At 36.1% G+C, this 20,462-nt stretch overlaps 3 protein-coding genes across 3 annotated transcripts; 1 reads left to right on the forward strand and 2 right to left on the reverse strand.

The window, feature by feature from the left end:
- Nucleotides 1-3,158: 3,158 nt before the first annotated feature.
- rab30 (RAB30, member RAS oncogene family) lies at nt 3,159-10,120 on the reverse strand. Its single transcript, XM_056258780.1, has 5 exons — nt 9,955-10,120; nt 8,368-8,466; nt 8,161-8,244; nt 6,906-7,089; nt 3,159-3,964 (listed from the first exon to the last, which is right to left on the reverse strand). Exons 2-5 carry the CDS (start codon nt 8,452-8,454, stop codon nt 3,714-3,716), a joined length of 606 nt encoding a protein of 201 aa, XP_056114755.1. The 5' UTR covers nt 8,455-8,466; nt 9,955-10,120; the 3' UTR covers nt 3,159-3,713.
- A 908-nt stretch (nt 10,121-11,028) lies between these two features.
- On the forward strand, nt 11,029-12,613 carry ndufc2 (NADH:ubiquinone oxidoreductase subunit C2). The gene is made up of 3 exons (XM_056258755.1): nt 11,029-11,276; nt 12,174-12,317; nt 12,430-12,613. The coding sequence occupies exons 1-3, from the start codon at nt 11,138-11,140 to the stop codon at nt 12,477-12,479; spliced, it is 333 nt and encodes a 110-aa protein (XP_056114730.1). The 5' UTR covers nt 11,029-11,137; the 3' UTR covers nt 12,480-12,613.
- A 2,120-nt stretch (nt 12,614-14,733) lies between these two features.
- On the reverse strand, nt 14,734-15,290 carry thrsp (thyroid hormone responsive). Its single transcript, XM_056258756.1, has one exon. It carries the CDS (start codon nt 15,211-15,213, stop codon nt 14,794-14,796), a length of 420 nt encoding a protein of 139 aa, XP_056114731.1. The 5' UTR covers nt 15,214-15,290; the 3' UTR covers nt 14,734-14,793.
- Nucleotides 15,291-20,462: the final 5,172 nt, after the last annotated feature.

A 20,462-nucleotide genomic window follows, 5' to 3' on the forward strand; every position in this document is an offset into this window, starting at 1 on the left:
GTGTGTGTGTGTGTGTGTGTGTGTGTGTCCAAATTTCTAGCTTTTAAATCTACTAACTAAACTAAAACTTAAAACCTTCCAACTTAAAGCTGTTAAAACTACTTCAAACTTTCTGGCTAAAGGCTCAAGCCAACAATAAAGTTTGTCTACCTGTATTATAATATTCATGGAATATCAGTAAAATTGTATTAGTGAATTATATTAGTATGTATTTTTAAAAATATATTAGTATTAAAAATATTATTTTTTGTAAAGGAAATTGAATCTACAAAAAATGTTTAACTCATTTCCCACAACCACAATAATACAGATAGTGTCATAACCATGTTTATTTGGAGAAATGTATTAACTTGCAGTCTATATGCTGAGAATTAAAACACAAAGTTACACACACAGAATTGCTCAAGAAAACATATTCGCAATACTGAATTGCTGCAGTCGTGGGGTTTGTCTCATTATGACAAATTAATCGCAGAAGACGCATCACAACTTATATACCAAAAGCACATAAATGTACAGCGAAAGAATTGAGTTTCATCTTCACTAGACAAAAGACTGTTACTCCTTGATGAATATTGTCTTTACATAATGAGACATAATAACATTGTCCACAGAAAATGTAAGCGCTTAGTAACAACTTCTACTGGAAATTAGGGCCTTTAACATAGAAAAGAAATTATTATAGAGTCCCATTGGTACACAATGCAACACATTACAATATGGCGAGTATCTGTAAAACAAAGCTAGACAAAAATACCTGACAGAGAAAATACTGTGCATGGCACGTCAAGTAACATATAAAGAAAACAGTTTATACAAAACTAGAAAAGGTTATCACTTTAAAATAAAATGTTAATAGAAAAGCTTAATATCATATAAGCAGCAATGCGTAAATATGAGGAAAATGCATTATACTGAAAAGTAATTGGCATGAAAAAAAAAAAAAAAGTAAAACAATTGGTCCTCAAGTTAGTGTTGGATTTTGTTGAGTGTTAAAAAAAAATCACTCTAAACAAAATCATTGAATTATTATCATCATCATCATCATCATCATCACAAATATAACCAAGCACAAGGCATCTAAAACCTCGGATGTAATTCCGTCAATTTTGTTAATAAAAAAAGGATAAAGGAAAAAGCTCTGTAGCAGCAAGTAAAATACTGACAGTCTATAAAAGAGGAGATTCACAGTTCCATTGTAATGACACAGGTGCAAACAACCTTACAGCACAGCCAAGGTTGGAGGTACAAGTTCCAACTGTTTAAAAAGTCATTAAAATGCACAACACAGTTCCAGAACAGAAATCAGAATCACTGCATCACACCGTTAAACAACTCCATCGTCTTTTCCTCAATACAATGCATTGAAACACAAAGACCATTTGTGCAAGAACTCACTGAAACATCTATGGAATACATGATATCTCTCATTCACACAAAAACTACACACACACACTGTTCTCTTGGCCTCTCAAGTGCCAAAAGCTTTAAACATCGCTACGCTTATTACAATACTAAAGCTGGACTAAATGAACTACAAAGCATCCTGGTATATTTCAGTTCTTGTAATATGTAATAATGTGTAGGACAGAATATCTCCAAAAGTGAGTCAGGAGTATTCCTATAGGGAAAACAAACTATTAATATGGAATGAAATAAGCATTTTAGACAGTGCATTATTACATTGAGTTCATTGTGTTTACTTTTTAGGATATAATGTGCAAAGCCACTAAAAAATCTGGACTGGTAGATCTCATAAAACCAGTCAAGAACCCGCCGTTCAAAGGTTTAAAGTCGTCACATTTTTGAGTCTCTTATGTTCACCAAGGCTGATTAAACATAGTAATATTGTGAAATGTTATTACAGTTTAAAATGAATGTTTGAATACATTTTAAAACAGTCATTTATTCCTGTGACGTAAAGATGAATCTTCAGCATCATTACTCAAGTCTTCAGAGTCACATGATCCTTCAGAAATCATTCTAATACGACGTTTTGATGCTGAAGAATCATTTCTTGTTAGTATTATCAATGTTGAAAACAGTTGTGCTGCTTAATATTTTTGTGGAAACTGATACATCAAAAGTGCATTTATTTGAAATAGAAATCTAAATGTCTTTACGGTCACTTTTTAGCAATTTAATGCATCTTTGCCGAATAAAATAATTAATTTCCTTCAAACCAATATAACTCATCCCAAACTTTTGAACGGCTGTGTGTTTCACTTCAAAATCATAGTTTTGCAAAGAAAATGGAGCTTATTGTGTGAACAATAACATTTTTACAGTGTGCTTAAAAATTATGCACATTTTCCATTCCTATTCATGACTGTAATGCAAAAACGAAACAAAAAACACACTTTAAAGTTGTAATTGTAAATAGTTGTAATTCTACATGTTATGGTAGAATTAATATGTTGTACTGTGAAAAAAAAGACAAAACTATAAAAAAAACAATATATACAGTAACTGTGTCTGGACAGGATTATTCCAATTACTGTACTGATAATCTAATGAGAATTATTCTTAAAATAATGAGAACAAACAAACTCAAATCCAAGAGAAAAAACAAACTTGCACCCAGACCAATATATTGACACGATTTGAGTCACATTTTGGGGTGAAACGTGACCCAAACATGTACCCCAAGAGATTCCCCGGGGTGCTATGTAACGCATTACGACAGGATGGAAATGGCAGAGGCACATTGGGTTTTTGCTGTGACTTATCAAAATGACATGGCCTTCATTGAGTATTAACAGCCAGGCTTCCATTTAAGCAGTGGATGTTTAGTGGATAGTTTATATTCTCCGCCTAATAAATGAGGGGGTTTTACTTCACATCTTCCTGTCACAGATTATTGACGGTAGCTGGCTGTCTGTTCGCATTGACTTTCATTTAAAAAAAGAAAAGCATGCATTAGCAACCTCAAACGATCTCGCATGGAATCATCAAGAAGTGCATTTTGTGCGAGTAATAAATGTGCACATCAACACACCAATTTTGTGGCAATGGTTCTTAAAGGAGCAGTTCACCCTAAAATTAAAATTCAATCCGCATTTACTCACCCTCATGTCGTTCCAAACCGTAAGCGGTTTGGCTTCACAAGACTTGAAATATAGCGCACAAGTCACGTGGACTGCTCTGGTCACTGTGCGTTTTCATCCGGGAAAAGATCAGCGTGAACATTCTTCGAAACATCTTCTTTTGTGTTCCACAGAAGAAAGTAAGTAATATGGCTTTGGAATGACATGAGGGTGATTAAATGATGACAGAATGTCAATTTCTGGATGATTTAGTCCTTCAAGTGGGTGAGATTGCGAAGAAAACAAATCTCTAATATGACAAATACATTGGCACAAATACAGTCAGCAGGGAAATCCCAACTGTTGCATTGTACAGAAGTGTAGAAAATCTCATTGTCTGACCTACTAGCAAGCATTATTGTGTAACAAGGCCCTTTTTACAGTCCAAAAGCATCTAGGAGCTTCGGACCAACCCCCCCCCAACCCCCCCTTTAAAAGCAGCAGCATCTTGTTATGTTTTTCCCGAATGTATGTTTTAAAATACTCAGGGATTTGAGAAGGGTATAAGAAGTAGACAAGAAGTGGCAAAGTGTAACCACTGCAACTACGTTAGTGGTCACCAACAATACAACCACTTTGTATGCGATCCATGTTGCGTCCTCAGCCAGACAGGGAGGCCGAGTCTACTTAGTTCATGCTGCAGCAACTCAAGTAATTGATGTTTTTCCCTTCTCCAGGCATGGGGGTGGAGTCGTTGTTGTCCAACGTGTTTTGCTTGGCCTCGCGGATCAGTTCGCAGGCCAGATCCAGAAAGAGCTTCTCCACGTTGTCCGATTCTTTGGCTGAGGTCTCCAGATACAGCATGCTCTGCGCCTCCGCAAACTCCTCCGCTCGCTGCCGGTGGACCTCTCGCTTATCGGCCAAGTCGATCTTATTCCCTGTGAACGACAACAGTATCGAACAGGGCTCAAATGCTCTGGTGACAAGGACATCCAACATATGTTGACAGCTAGATGGTCTGATGTAAGCGAGTCAGTTTGTTCGGTGTTAACAAGTAAGCTGTTTGCATATTCAACAGCTCCGAAAACGTATTAAAGTAATGTTGATGGACGGTTTCCAACATCTGCATGAGCACCTTAATCAGCAAGTATATGAAACTTTTTGGTAAATCACAGATGTCATGAAACTCTCAGCATTAAAATCGCGGTGAAACAGAAGTAGCCACAGATGCAAACGGAGACTTGGTTCTATGCATCGGTTGTTGATTGGATTTTGAGATGAGATGTGTGGTGGAAATTTTAAAATATATATTAAACTAACTAGGTTAGACTAACATCTAACCTTGTCTAACATCTAACATTTGAACAGAATGTACTGTACGAAACCAATGGAAAACGTATGACTTTGCGTGTGTGTGTATAAATAACAACAAATATGGGAAATGAAACTAGACAGTCTAAATTTGAAGTAACCAATCAAATTGTAGGGAAATTATATAATATGTCATTTTGCCATACCTCCCTATTCTATAAAAACTGTTGTATTTGTGTTTACTGGTGGGATTCTCAATGGGATTTGTCTGAGATCCACCGGCCATGCTTATTGCTTCTTTTTGGGAGATTCTCTGAGAACTGCTCGAGACTCCCGACCGTAATAAAGAACATTTAAAGGACAATTACTCAAGTATGTCTGTCATTTAAGCTGCGCAGCAAGAGAACAAGTAAGTTAGAATTATCGGCTCTGGACGCTGTAGTCGACTGTAGACTCGCTGATGCCTGAACGTAGCTAACGTCAATTATATTTAGACGTGCTAGCGTATAAGTTATACTAGTTTAGTTAGTCTTAGGGAGCCAAATCTAAAATAGTTAGGTTTGGGGATAAAAAATCCATAACAGATGAAATGGAGGGAAATGAGCGTGAGTTCATGACAAACAAATGAATGCAGAGGTTAAATAATGTTTTTTACCATTTGCGACGCCTGGCAAAAATTTAAAGGTACACTATGTAACTATTTTTGTTCAAAAGTAAGACAATTTAAATAATTGGTCAATACATCATTAATCCTTCTTCCAAAAAGTGTTTTTGTCTTACCCTGATTCACAATGTTAAGCCTATTATAAGTGTTTATATTTAAGACCTGTCGGGATTGCATACGTCACTCGCCTGTGTGTCTCGTCATATCCGTAAATAGAGAGAAGTTGCTCCGGCTACTTTGACGTGTGTATGGTGTGCGAGTGGCAGAGGTCAGTTGTCACAAGAAACGAGAAAGGTTGACATGGAGCATCTAAATCTCCATCCTCTGGTGAATGACCCGTTTTAAACAAACACTGAACCGAGGAGAGTCTGCTGGCAAAAAGAGAGCGTGACAGAGCTCGTAATAAAACAAGAATCAACATCGGCTTGGCTTGGCAGAGACGGCGAGAACTGAGGGATTTGAAATGTTGTAAAAGCGACGCAGAGATGGTGTTTTTATTACTCAACAGGTGAGTAAGGTATTTTATTGAACAGATAAATTGCCATATGTAGCTCTCAAACAGAATTCATTCAAAGCATTATTTATTATGAAGGGTCATATTTTTCCGCGCAGTTACATAGTATCTATCAGAACAGTGTCATCTCTTCCTGTTTTTAAATCAAAGCTCAAACTCACTTACTTCACTAACTTCAAGCAAAATCAAAGAACGAACTGATATGACGTCATTTCGAACAAAATCAGCTTGGAAACAGCTTGCTAAAGCGAACTTTCCGGAAAAGTTTGCTCCGGCTGCTAAACGCCTTCGCACTGTCATTGGTCCGTGGCGATTACGTAATAGGTAGGTGTGGCTTCTACTTCTGATGAAACGAGACCCTGGCACTTTATCTCGTGTTTATTACTGTAAAGCTGCTTGATTTTAACCAATCTATTGTATAAAGTGATATATAAATAAAAGTGACGTGACTTTACCGGAGAGCCGTGGATATCCACGATGCTACGACCAGATGTTTTTCTTATGCTTTATTAAAATGCTTGCGGTTTTCTCAATTTTGTTCTGTGTTTATTTTGTTACTGAGAGGAAAGCCCACAGTACAAATTTACATATTCATCTCAACGTCGCTCTCGCAGTGTGGACGGCTTCAGATGTTCGATTACAGTATATTGCTGCTCACGTATTACGTATTTACTCCTAAACGAAGATGACACTTCAAAATGTTCATAAAGACTATATTAAATCAATCTATATGAATCGAGTGGTTTAATTCAAGTCTTCTGAAGAGAACGATCGCTTTATATGATGATTTAATTTAGGCTTTTATTCTCATATAAACACTGATTTGCGAACATAAATAGAGCACTCAAATATGATAAATGGAAGGTTAAACATGATTGCTCGACACATGAGAAACCAATAGGGCTCACTCACACACACATTTGAACTTCCGCAAGAAACAACAGGGTTTGTTCTCGCGTGTCAAGCATATGTGGTTGAGCTTCCAATGTATGATCTCTCAGATTTCATTAAAAATGTCTTCATTTGTGTTTCAAAGATGAACAAAAGTACACTAGTCAACATTTGAAGTGGATCAAAAGCTTTCATCAAAGTTAAACATGAATTTTGAACAATACCCCTTCTTGTCTTAGGACAACTTTGCTGAACTTTTTTTATCCACTTTAAATGTTGACTACTGTATTATGGGTTTGGATTGGAATGACATGAGGGCAATTGATGACAGAATTTTTTTTTTTTAGATAGATAGATAGATAGATAGATAGATAGATAGATAGATAGATAGATAGATAGATAGATAGATAGATAGATAGATAGATAGATAGATAGATAGATAGATAGATAGATAGATAGATAGATAGATAGATAGATAAACTGAAGCTTGAATACTCACCTACTAAGATTGTCACCACTTGGTTGTTGGCATACTGCTCGATCTCCCTCAGCCACTCAGGAAGGCACCGGAAGGAATCTTCACAGGTGATGTCGTAGGTGAGGATGAGGGCGTTGGCACTGCGGTAGTAACTCTGGGTAATCGAGCGGAACCTCTCCTGCCCGGCCGTGTCCCAGATCTGGAGCTGTGGATCAAAAAGTCACTTAACACGTTCAGCAGAACCCAACACAAACTACAGCTTTCACTCCATTACATTAGCAGGAAGTGAAGTGGAATGCTGAAAAAGGCTCAGAGGTGCCTTTAGATGCAAAAACACATGCTAAATCTGTCACAGTGTTCCAGTGGTCTAAGCTGATGCTTTCCACAATTATATAATATAAATGTGTTATAAATGCCACTATAATTTATGTTTGTTTTATACTCATATTTTTAATTCCTGTTCTGTTCTGAATACCGTTACATTTAGGGATTTGTAGCGGAGTAAGGGAAATAAACTTTTTGTTTTACTTATTTATTTTAACATTATTTGTTAATTTAATATTAAAATGTGACATACACTGATGCAAACTGTATTTTTTTTTTTTTTTGCCCGGTGCGTATACAATACTTGTATAGTATATATATATATATATATACAGTATATTTAAAGCAATGCAGTCTTATAACAGTCTTTTTTTTTTTTTACATTGATTTCTTTATTTTATATTTGGCCATGTTAAGAATCCTCCATGTGTCATTTCCAAAATCTACCAACAGCCTTGTCAATGGATAATAATACAAAATAAAAAGTTATTTATTATTATTATATTGTGAAGTATCCTTGGGTTTGGGGCTATGTAAATAAAAAAGAAATCATAATAATAATAATAATAATGTGAGGTGCCCTTGCGTTTGGGGCTATGTAAATAAAAAAGAAATCATAATAATAATAATTACTATTATTATTTGTATCTGTATTATTAAATTGTTAGGTGTCCTTGGGTTTGGGCCTATGCTATGTCCATAAAAAAGAAATAATAATAATTATTATTATTATTTACATAGCCCCTTTAACAAAGGACAATTTACAATTCATGACAAAAAGAAATCAAGAGCATAACCAAAAGACTCAAAAGCATAGAATATAAAAAAAAGATTTTAAAAAAGATTACAGAAATAACTTAATACAAAATAAAGACTGAAAACTGAAACTAAAATCTATCACTTTTCACATTTCTTTAAGCATTCTTTATGCATAATAATGAGTCACACCCACCTTCACCTTCACTCCTTTTATTTCCACAGTTTTGATCATAAAATCGACTCCAATGGTGGCGCCTTGTCCAGGAGGGAACAGCCCCTAGACAATGCAAGATGAAGACGTTTGAATTACCTTATTATGAAATTATAATAGAGGACCATCAAACCTGTAGAAACGCTGCACACTGCAAACCTCTAGAGCTGGAAATGATTCCACACACACCTGAGTGAAGCGTCGGACGAGGCAGGTTTTGCCCACTCCAGCATTTCCAATCAGCACAATTTTGAATAAGTAGTCATAATCCTCCATGCTCACGCTCAGCTGAGGGAACATGAATGAAGAGAGAGAGAGAGACAGGCAGACAGACAGACAGGCAGATAATACGTGGGTGTTAAAAACTGCAATGCAAAACACACACGGCTGAGCAACATCCCTCTGATAAAACAGCGTTTGAAGTAACAGAGCCTCAGCAGCCCTTACAGAACAAACATTTCAATGTCACCAGTGATGCATTACTGAGAACAAACGAGGGAATAAACTACGCCCGATGTCCCTGGGGACCGTTTTTTTTTTTTTTTTTTGGCTTTCCATTCTTTAATTGATTCAATCAACAGTGCCTCTGTATTTCACCACACACATTAGCTGTGTTTGTCTCTGAAGTGTTGCTATAGGAGAAGCTGCTATGCATGCGCTCAAACACTGCTGTTGCCAAGGCCTATGGCAGGATGCTGAGAGGAGCGCAATAAAGACACAAGGAATAAAGAGCAACTCCCAGAGGCCTGTCAACACACATGCATACAGGCAAACACTTGTTCAACAGCTAATTAAGAATGGTGCTGAAAGTTAGCATACGCAGCTTACAAGAAATATAGCTGAAAATGTGCATAAACCCCCTTTTAAAAACCGTTTCGATTCAATAGACTTAGCTTGATTTGTTGTATGCATGAACACTTCACCATGTCATTACCACTGCAAACAAACTTTTTCATTTTGAATGCAAATAATATTTATAAAATAAAAAATCTTAGTTGAGTTTGTGATCAGTCACATTTATATTTATATCTTTTTGCACACAATGTATGGCATATATGCATAGTTGTTGTTTTATAGCTATACATTTTAATTGTTCAATAAAAAAAAATTAGAAATCCATGTTTATGCTATTTAACCCTCACATTACATAGTTTGCTTGCAACATAATGCAACAGCATGAGCACAACTTTTTACACTCATAGTATAACAAAATATATATTTCATTTGGATCCAGAAATAAATGCTGAAAATAAATCAAATATAACTTTACATATTAAACATTATGACTCTAATGTGTGGATTATTTCGAAAACTCACTCACACACACACACACACACACACACACACACACACATATATACTTACATGCATGCATGCATACACACACATACACACACACACACACACACACACATATATATATATATATATACACACATATGCATGCATATATACATGCATACAAAAAAAGCATAATAAATCATAGAACAGAAAAGAAATACTTTATTGATCCCCACTCGGTATGAAAAAAAGATCTGCAATATCTCCAAGCAGAAAACTGAAATCTGATATGCAATATACCTCTGAGCAGAGGAGAAGGAGAAAAGGCACAGCCATGGCCTAAATCCTTTTCTTTCTATTTGGACCCTTTATAAATAGTGAAAACTGCATATTTCATGTTATGATGATATAAAACCAGCAGGCATAGTGTTCTCCATTAGCTATAGCAGGATGTTCTGCACATTAAAGGTCACATTAAATCATCTTTTCACTTACCAAACACAGGGGATTCACCCCACTGCTTCTATTATTCCGAATGCATTCAGTCTTTTCTCCAGGCTCTTAATCTAAACGATAATAGCAGTCGCGCAGCGCCCAACAGCAACCTCGGCAGATTTTCGGCTCCAGTGTTGCTGCACAATAATCGCAGAGTTTCCTCGGGTTTTTTTTTATAATGACGTCATACTGCTTCCCCAGTGGAAGACAGACTCCGGGAAAAACCCCGCTGCATTCTGGGATTTGAAGTTCTGCTTCTACCCGCAGCGACTTTACTTGATTGAACTGTGAAAATGGCTAAACAGAATTGCAGAAAAGCTAATAAATCGGTTTTTTTTTATTTTTTTATTTTTTTTTAGATCTATGGAAGCTTGTTTCGCCCAAAAAAAAAAAGTAGTCTGAAAATTCTGACTTTTTCCTCACAATTGCAAGGTTTAAACTCATATATAAGTATGAGTTCCCCTTAGATTTCTGGATTTACTTCTGGATTTTCTCAAATTTACATCTCACAATTTTGACTTTTTATTATTTTACTAATGGCGGAAGCGCCCGGCTGCATCCGAAATCACATACTCTTGAGTACGTACTTATTTTGAATAAGTAGCCTAATTACTTCACAACCGCTATAGTATGAATGTGTGTAGTGTGAATGTAATCTGGACGTACTACATGGCCATGTTGTCATTATCATGTGATTTACAACTGTCAGTTGCGTTGCTTCATTCTCATATCCATTCCCGTGGCCTCATGGGATAGTAAAGTGTCCATCGTATGCAAACTTCAGAATAAGAAGTATTTTTTCCAATACTCTTTTATGCGTACTGTGAATTCTGACATAGCAGGCCAACTTCTTTTGTCACAGATTCTGCAGAACCACATACTGTCAAACTACTCTCACTAATTTTACAATATCTTTCTATGGCAGGCAGAAGTAGTAATAGTAGATGCTAGTATGCGGTTCCGAATTCAGCCATGCTGTTTTTCGCCTACTATATAACTTAGTAGAGAAGTATGCGATTTCGGTATTCATCCATTGAAGCCCGCTCCGGAACCCTTGTAATTCGTCGTGTGTTTCTCCCCGGACCGGTTACCATTTCCGCCTAAACATTGCCCTTGGTTTCCTCTAGGAGGTGATATGGAAAGTTAAGTGTTCTGTCTTCAGAAAAGACTGTTATCTGGGAACATGGGGCTTCTGCCTGATGAGGCGAAACGTCTGCCTCCTCCGGGGATCGTCAACAGAAATTCGGTGTGGCTCGGGGTGTGCGGCTGGGCGACCGCGTTGCTGCACAACAGCTTGAACCGCAGGCCTGCACTCAAAGCCGGTGAGAACAAATCTGCATCAATGCAGTTCACACCCGTAACAAACACACTGTCAATTGATGGCATAATAATGTCAAATGAGTGCGTTCCTGGCTGATTTTACTTTGCCCTATTTACAAAAACTGTGGTGGTTCACTTCAGACATGGTGGTAGTTTGACATTTACAATTACATGGTAGTATTGAATGAACACCACATTCATATGCCTTGTTATTTACATGGTAGTACCATGTAAGAATAATAAATAAATAAAAAATACAATCAATGGTTACTACTACCATTGGGACATTTTTTTATTACCAAGACCAATGGATTACTATCGCACTCGTTCTTATCCCCTAAACCAATAATATTGCTTGTGAGTGACTGTATATAATTTGCATTTCAGCACTATATCGTTTTTTAAATATAAACTGAAATTGAAACAGTCATACAGGCTTTAAAGTCAGCTTGAAATGTAAGCCTGAAGTATTTAAGTGAAACTGTTTCTCAAACAAAAAATGTTGGGCGGGACTTTATTTTGTCCATGGGGAATTGATTGGATGATTGTGGTTTGCTATTGGTGGATCTCATGTGAGTGACAGGTTGCCCCGCCCTCACACCAGTAAACATTAGTGAAGAGATGTCGATGGAAGAAATAAATCATGTATAGTAAATAGTTCAATATTATTTAAAAAATAAGAATTGTCCATTTTGATTTCATGGTGACTAATACATTACATACGTTAAACAAATTAACAAAATGTGCCTATTACCAGTAAAGTTAACAGAATTTGAATGAAGATTAAAACATCAATTGAACATGAAACGGCAAGCATGCAAAACAGTCAGGATTATGCAAACATATCTTGTGCAGTGCTTTGACTTTCCTCCCGCTTTTTTCTTTTATTATATATACAGGTGTTCATCGGCAAGCGCTGTTCACAACCATTGCATGGTTCATTGGCTATCATCTCACAAAATATGAGAATTACAAATATGCCTCATTGGACAGGGACATGAATGAGTACATCCGACTGCATCCTGATGATTTTAAAGTGAAAGGTAACAACAGCACGTGGAAATCCAGCCACATTAGTGTGTTTTAAATTACTGCGCATGTTGCCACAATACTTTCATTCCTGTAACCTTTTAAAAATGTTCTTTCTCAAACCAGAACGGAAGACATTTGCCGAAATCGTGGAGCCGTTTCATCCAATCCGTTGAGTCGATGTAGTTGTCACAAGGAACATGAAGACTATAGTTGAAAATCTGGTTTAACAGACTTTTCTGTTATAAATACTCTTATATTGATTTATTAAGTTGTGTACTCAATGTCATTAAACTATTTAAAAGGACAATCTGATTTCTTTATTTGGGCTTTCATTTGTTTTCCAATGCAAATCCACATTAGTTTATTTTAGGGACAGTCGACACTAAACTAAACCATTATTTACCCACCCTCAAAAAACAAGAATAACAGCAAGAAAACACTTCAAAATGTACAATAATCTGTGAAATGACATGAGCGTGAGTAAATGATGGCAGAATTTTCATTTTTGGGTGAACTGTTCCTTTCACAGTCTGAATCGTTATGGATGTGTAGGAGACTGATTATGTCATTATGCATGGCACAATGTCAAAAAGCATGTTGCATAAATCAAGGGCATGCATACATGAGGCCCTCAGAACCCCTGAAGTGACCTTACAGATGATTGTGACAGGACGGTCAATAGACCATGTGGGAGCAGTTGTTACACACATTGTGGTGGCAGAAAACAAGTGGTGGAAATGTCATTTTCTGCCACCAGGTAAGCTCTGCACACTAAACACATTTACAAACACCCAAACGGCCTGACATTTGGGTGTTTTTTCATGTCGTACACAATATATTTATTTTCTGATCATTTATTAACTGATCTGCTTTAAAAGGGACATGAGTTATCTAAGAAAATGTATACAATGCCCATACATTAGAATCATAGTATTTTAATCTGTTGTTCATTTGTCCACAACAGGTTGGACATTTTCGATCTACCATTTCATTGATTTGGTTTAATAAAAGATTACATTTATTTACCCAGAGCTTGACCAAAATAATTTTTCAAATGTTTTACATCTCCGTATCATGATTTAACAACAATCAATTTTAAAACTGAGTTTGATTTTCTAAACCTTATGATGACCCGACTGATTTCAGCTGGACTTTGGCACGGATATTGTACCGATAGCTCGTCTCATGCAATCGTGTGCGATCCCAGGAGTTTTGCAACAGATTCAGTTACTCTTGGTTTACTTTGGAAGCTCATCGATTTCTTTCTTTTTTTTTTTTTTTTGTCATAAATTCACAGTTAAAAAACAGATTATTCCTGAAATGATTACAGGGCTTTCTAGAAAGTGTGTATTTTAGAGTTATTATCATTAACCAAACCTAAAACTATATTGTTACATTAAATAAAGCTACAATAAAATATAAATATTAGAAAGGGGAAACTTAAACTTGGCAACTTGGCAACTGAAATGAGTTGAAGCACTAAAATTTTGATCTGGGGAAAAATGAATGAATAAATCAAACCTAAATTCTAGTATTTCAAATTACACAATATGGATTGTCCATATTTGACCAAAACATAGGTGGAAACAACCCAGCCTTTTTTAGTATAATAATTATTATAAAAAAATGGCAAAATCACATAACAAATTTACTAAAAAATAAAGCTATTAATAAAAAGTATAATATGATATAAATGGTAACACTTTACATTAAGGTTCATTAGTTAACATTAATCTATTTACTAACATGAACAATACATTTGTTACAGTATTTGTTAATCTTTGTTAATGTTAGTTTGTTAATGTATGTAAATACAACCTTTGATTTTAATAACGCATTAGTAAATGTTGAAATTAATATTAACTAAGATGAATAAATGCTGAAGAATAATTGTTCATTCTCACTTACTATTAAATAAGGTAGTTAACTAATGAACCTTATTATAAAGTGTTACCATTATAAATAAAAGCACTGGTGTACATACAGTAATTTTGGAATATTGACATGAATTGTCTTTTATTGGCTTATATTTGTTGCATCTCTGAAGATTTCACTATGTACTGGTTATTTTGACTGAAATGACACAAAGTCATATGTAATATGACATTATGTTCAATTATGTCTTCTGAAGTTCTTTTATGTTTCAGTGATCTTGCGTATGTACTTTACAAAATGAGTATTCTGCAATCTCTCATATGAGGAAGCAGTTACATTTTTAGATATCAAATTAAAAAAAAATTCCTCACAATATAGTTCACTGACAATAATTACAAAGAATGCAAAATAATATTGCAAGCCAAATGTAAAGGATGAAAAAAAAGAATTTATTAAGGACGTTCTTAAATAAAATTCTGAAACAAAATAATTTTTCAGATTTTTTTTATTGCATGTCACATAGATCGTGACAAGGATGTAAACAGCTTTCCGGGTACGGTAACTTAATTGCTTCCACCTCAAGAGGGATTCTTCCTCAAGATGTGCTGCATCCTAATGGCTGACCCCAATGATGTCCAAGTATTTGTCAGTCAAGTTCTGGGACTTGTTTGCGAGCGTGGCCATGACTGTGAACAGCCCCCGCAGATGGAAGTGGAAGAGCGCCTCGGGTTCGGCCTCCAGCAGCAGCGGCTCCAGGCCTTTGTGCAGGGCGGCGTGACTCTTGGTCTTGGCGTCGTCGTGGGGGAAGAGCCCGCTCTCCACCGTGTTCTTCACGGCTTTCAGCATAAGGTAGTACTCGTACAGGTCCATGCTGTTGTCTGCGGCCTCGCAGTCCTGAGCCTCGTCGTACGGCACGTCTCTCAGGAGGCTGGGGAGCAGGACGGTCTGCTCCATGTTGTGCACCACTGTGCTGTAGCGCCTCAGGGCCAGCTGGAGGGAGTTTCGGCTTAGCTTAGTGTCGGCGGACTGCATGATGTCTCGTGGGTTTCAGGCTGAGGGCGTCGCTTGATAAGATGGTGAAGTGGCCGGGGCCTGGATGCAGTGCAAGATCTGGAGAAAGTGGCTCTTTTTATAGCGGGTCTAGGGGACGGTTATGCAACATAGTGGCCTGATCTGGCTACAGCTAAAGCGTTCATTTGAGCTAACACACCCCTCCCTAAAGTTCATTTCTTCACAGCATGATATTCTGGCTGCCATGCAGTTTACAGAAGGACACTGACCTCCAAATGGCATGGTTTACATCAGACCCTCTCTAGGGGGAAAAAGTGCACTGTATGAATGTGAACTTGTAGTGCAGTCTTATAAGTATATTTTAATAAACTGTACTTGCAGACAGTATTATTTTTCAAATAAAAAGCTATTTTTGTGTACTTAAAGAGAGTACACTTTCATGTGTCTTAACAGACAGTATTTATTAATCAGAGTTAATATTAATTTCAACATTTACTAAGACATTATTCAAACCAAAAGATGTTAGATCAAAAGATCTGTTAATATTTTTAATTGACCTGAACTAATAGAACTAACCATTTTTTTTGTAATTTTATTGACTACTGGTATTAATTAATTGTTATTTTTTATATATATATAATTATTATTATTAAATACAAATGCATTGGTCAGAGTTTGCTAATGTTAGTTAATGCATCCACAAACGTTAACTACTGGGACCTTATTGTAAAGTGTTACCAATATTTTCTATGACATAATTGCAACTTCATCATTACAAATGTGTAATTACAAATATACTTGATATGGTTATATCATGGTTCTTATACATAGGAAGTTTCAAGAAATAACATTAACGTATATTTTAGTTAGTTCAGTTTCATTAGTTTACTATAAATGCTTGTCCTTAACTATATTTCAAAGGCAATATTCTGAATTCTGAATTTAAATATATGTACATAAGTGGGTAAAAAAAGCAATCTTAAATTAATTGTAGTTTAACATGCAATTAAGTGTCTGAGAACACTGCATTATGTACGCACTTAAAAATATTCTTTTGAAGTATATCTTTAAAGATACACTATAACTTAAATTCAAAATTAACTCAATTTAAATGCCAATACATCATCATTCAATCAATCAACAAAATTTATTTCGGTCCTCACACATAATTAAAAAAAACAAAAACAATATATACATGCATAACAACCGAAAAAGGTGTAGGCTGAAGCCTATGCTTATTATGCCTACCCTTTATACATATACTCAATGAGCGTCACTTTTCTCTCTGGATTTAATCCATTCGAAATAAACGTACATTTACATAAGAACATTTCCTAGATGTTCATACATGATTACAAAGGTACACATCTCAGACATTATTTCAATAGTTAACCTATAACGTACACAAATTAATCATATTGAGTTATATAATTATTTATCACCTTGTTTTTAACTTTTTTTTTTTTAAATTACAGAGTGAATTACACTATTTTAATCCATAGCCTTTCAGTCCTACTTCCAAAACATGTTTTTGTCTTAACTGGATTCACTAGCATACTGTAAGTATTTATTTTTTCGTGTATTTATTGGTTTCGTGGAAAATAGCATAGGCCTACATATGTCACTCGCCCGTCATGTCTCGTCATATCCGCAAATAGAGAAAAGTTGCTCCGGCTATACTTAGACGCTTGTATGGTGTGTGAGTAGTAGCATATGTTAGTTGTCACAACGAGCAAGAAATGTTGACATGAAGCAGATAAATCACAAACCTCCAGGGAATCACCCGTACAAAAAAATAAAAATAAAAAATAAAACAGAGGACATTCTGCTGGGGACAGAAAAGAAAACGCGACATAACTCATAATAAAACAAGAATCACATCGGCTTGCTTTTTAGAGATGGTGTGAAATGTATTTGAAATGTTGTAAAAGTGATGTCTTTATCTAATTACATGTAAGTGGGATCTCATGAAAGAGGTAAAGGGCACCAATGCTGCTTTAAAAGTGTGTGATATATTAAATGTACATCGTACATTAAAAGTCTGGGGGATTTTACATTGAAAGGCTATAAAGGGAAAGGTAAATATGAATAAGGGTATATTTCTGATCAGTTAAAGTGCAAAGACATTCAAGGTCAGATCTGTTTGGATTGGCTCTGATCTGTAACTGTGCATGACTGATATCTTAGTGCTGCTGCTGTCATGCAACCAGACTGTACAACATCATTCATGTTTGGAAAGCACAGTCAGACTGCTTACACAATGTCTGTGATGAAATAAAATCATTTTTTGGAACATAAAATGGGGTTATGAAATCTATTCAAACAGACTTTGGGCATTGCAAGTTAAAGGTCGTTTTTCTAAGAGTTAACTTCACTCAAATGTTTAGCAAATGTCATTCCAAAAACCCAATATAATATATAATTTTCTATAGAATATTTTCAAGATTACGCTGCTGCATACATCAGACGCTTATAAGTGAAAATGATTTTGGAATACAGTGCAAAGAGCTTTAGATGAAATATGAGACATGTGAGGTGTATTATGAGCAGAATATATTTATGTCATTTCCAAGCTTCAAATTATGCAAAAAAGGAAATCTTCAGGCCAACTGGGTTCTTAACAGTATTTTTAGGAAAACATGTGAAGACATTTTGCCACACTTTCATTGGTTATGCATGTCAAATCTGGCATATTACTTTTCAAGGTGACATTTATGACTGATTAAAATAACATGTAATGAAGTCTTTAATATTGATCATGTTTAGGGTAACTTAGGCCTGGGCAACTCTGGCCCTCGAGGCCCACTTTCCTCAGCTCAAACCCTGATCAAACTCATCTGTCTGTAGCGTTCTAGTAATCCTGATGACTTTGATTAGGTTGTGCAAGTGTGTTTGATTAAGGTTGGAGTTAAACTTAGCAGGAAAGTGGATCTCGAGGCCCATCCCTGCAGAAGGATAATGCAATGTTCTGTAGCTCAAACAGTAATCATACTGTACATTCAATTCTCAGGGAAGGCATGACCTGATAAAGTATATAGCTTTAATTTAACACAATGTAAATAACTTACCGTTTTCTCCTAGCCTGGATGCCAGCCGAATTTAGCCCCGCCCACATTAGAGGATCCGAGTATGACGACGTCAGGGTAGTTTTCTCCTAAAGCATGCGTGCAAAACTCAGTACCTGGAGGACCACAGCCCTGCAGCGTTTAGTTTCATCCCTGCTTCAAAACTCATACCTGTAGTTTTCAAATAAGTCTGAAGGGCTTGATTACATGGATCAGGTGCATTTAATTAGGATTGAAGCTAGACTGAACTGAAGCTGCATCAGAAAGCTTAGCTGACTTGTTGCCCTATCAGGCAATGTTCCGAGGCATGATTTTAGATTTGCTCTGAAAGTTAGTCTGGCAAAGAGCTCATTCAAGCCCATTTCCAATCCGTCGAAATCGAGGCACCAATCAGAAACGTTGGGGCGGGCTTTACACGATGACGACAGCGCTGGGATTTTGAAGCAGATTTTGTAGCCTACATTACAAAGATGGATGCCGCCATCGAACATCACTCGTTCGAATCAGCTATCGCGTCTGTTTTAAGCGATTTGAACGTTTCCTTTTTGTTAAAAACCGAGCAAAGAACAACACTCTGAGATTCTTCGCCGCTCTGCATACGTCATCTCCTTCATCGCTCTGATTGGTTTTAGGTCTATCCGTGACTTCCATTGGTGACGCCCCTCTGAAAATGATTTTGCCAGACCATAACTCAGTTACAAATTAGAATGGTCTGGTTTTAACCAGCCTAGCAGCATAACAGATTAATAACAAAATAGAGAGAACTTTGGTGATAACCAAGCAAATATTTAATAACTACAATACTAATTTATTGCTAGAAATTACATCAAAAGTGGAAAATGTTGGTCAAAAATCGACATTTACAAACAAAAAGCAACGCTCAGACGCCATATTTATTTTTAGCTCAACTGGCTCGGAACGGAACGCACAGGATTGCCACCTCCATGAAAAAAGTAGTGCATATCGAATGAAAGTTTATACAATTTAATACATTTCAATGTACAATTTATACATATTTATATGTACAGTATACTGAATTACTTTTTTCCACTTTTCCTTTCCCACTTGTTGCTTGACTCTTGTGCTTTCCAGCGACCAGATTGGGAATATATTTAGTTGTAGCGTTTTTTTTTTTTACTTTGAAATAGGCCCAATGCCCAGTCATTGATTTATAAGGTAGTGTAAATGGGTACTTCATGATTTTAAACCATATTTCTTCATAAGTAGACCTACTATTCATTTTTTTTTTTTTTCTTTCCTCTAATTTAAAGCAACAGTGACAGTGAAGACAGGAATCAGAAGTCCAAATGTGCATTAGACTGCATTTATTTATATAAGGCAATGGTTACAACAAGTTAAAATTGCAACGTTGTCTATATGATTCAACACAAAATCTCAAAAGTCAGAATGAAGATCACATACATCAATAGAAAAACTGTACAATTAAATATAATACTGGCCCCTCAAATACACAGTGTCCCCAAAACCGTATTTGGACACTTGTAGTAAGTCTTAAATCTTAACACATTTGAATGTTTATTCCATTAGATAGAAAATATCAAACAAAGTGGTCTTGATGCCCAAGTTCATGACACTCGCTCTCATTACACAACCCGAAAGTCCTAGTATGTTTAGTCTTCATTTTGAACAGTAAATCTATTGCTTTATTGTGAACTGTTTTGCTTGAAAAGTGTGCTTGTGCTATCTTTAACATTGCAATAATAATGAAGGTAAAACACTTAGACCTGTGACTTGTCCCACTTGACTGCTTCAGATTCATTTCGGCGTTGATAGTTTTGCCATAACGCATAATTCGAGTCTGAGAATGTGAACAGCTCCAAGTAGAACGCCATCTCTTAATTGCGGTAATTACGACATGGCGTGAAATCAGAATAAGCTTCTTTTTTAGGTTCAGGAGGAACTGTAAAAGGTGGCTGCTGCTGTTTTGTTTGCAGCATGTGACTGTGCATAGCCTCATGTTCGCGCTGATGACGTGTGATGTCTATGCGAGCAGGTGCAAGGAGGTATGCAAACACACAAGTTGGCAGGCAGGTAGGATATCCTATCATTGCATTCGGACCGAATGCAATGATTGGACGAACATTTTTTGGTCCTGAAACTTCCACAGAAAATATATGTAAATTGTTTGGATATTTAGACCACTTCTATTATTGATTGCTATCAGGATGTGAACAGAGTTTTAAC

Source organism: Rhinichthys klamathensis, unplaced genomic scaffold (assembly GCF_029890125.1).
Source record: "Rhinichthys klamathensis goyatoka isolate OS25496 unplaced genomic scaffold, OSU_Roscu_1.1 h1tg000159l_1, whole genome shotgun sequence".
NCBI lineage: Eukaryota > Metazoa > Chordata > Actinopteri > Cypriniformes > Leuciscidae > Rhinichthys > Rhinichthys klamathensis.

Excerpts from the sequence above, each read along its gene's own strand:
- thrsp (XM_056258756.1), bottom strand. The coding sequence starts at position 15,213 with ATGCAGTCCGCCGACACTAAGCTAAGCCGAAACTCCCTCCAGCTGGCC.
- ndufc2 (XM_056258755.1), top strand. The coding sequence starts at position 11,138 with ATGGGGCTTCTGCCTGATGAGGCGAAACGTCTGCCTCCTCCGGGGATC. Across the intron at positions 11,277-12,173 it reads CAGGCCTGCACTCAAAGCCG|GTGTTCATCGGCAAGCGCTG; the intron begins GTGAGAACAAAT and ends TTATATATACAG. Across the intron at positions 12,318-12,429 it reads TGATGATTTTAAAGTGAAAG|AACGGAAGACATTTGCCGAA; the intron begins GTAACAACAGCA and ends TTCTCAAACCAG.
- rab30 (XM_056258780.1), bottom strand. The coding sequence starts at position 8,454 with ATGGAGGATTATGACTACTTATTCAAAATTGTGCTGATTGGAAATGCT. Across the intron at positions 8,245-8,367 it reads TCGTCCGACGCTTCACTCAG|GGGCTGTTCCCTCCTGGACA; the intron begins GTGTGTGTGGAA and ends TGCATTGTCTAG. Across the intron at positions 7,090-8,160 it reads TAAAAGGAGTGAAGGTGAAG|CTCCAGATCTGGGACACGGC; the intron begins GTGGGTGTGACT and ends TTTGATCCACAG.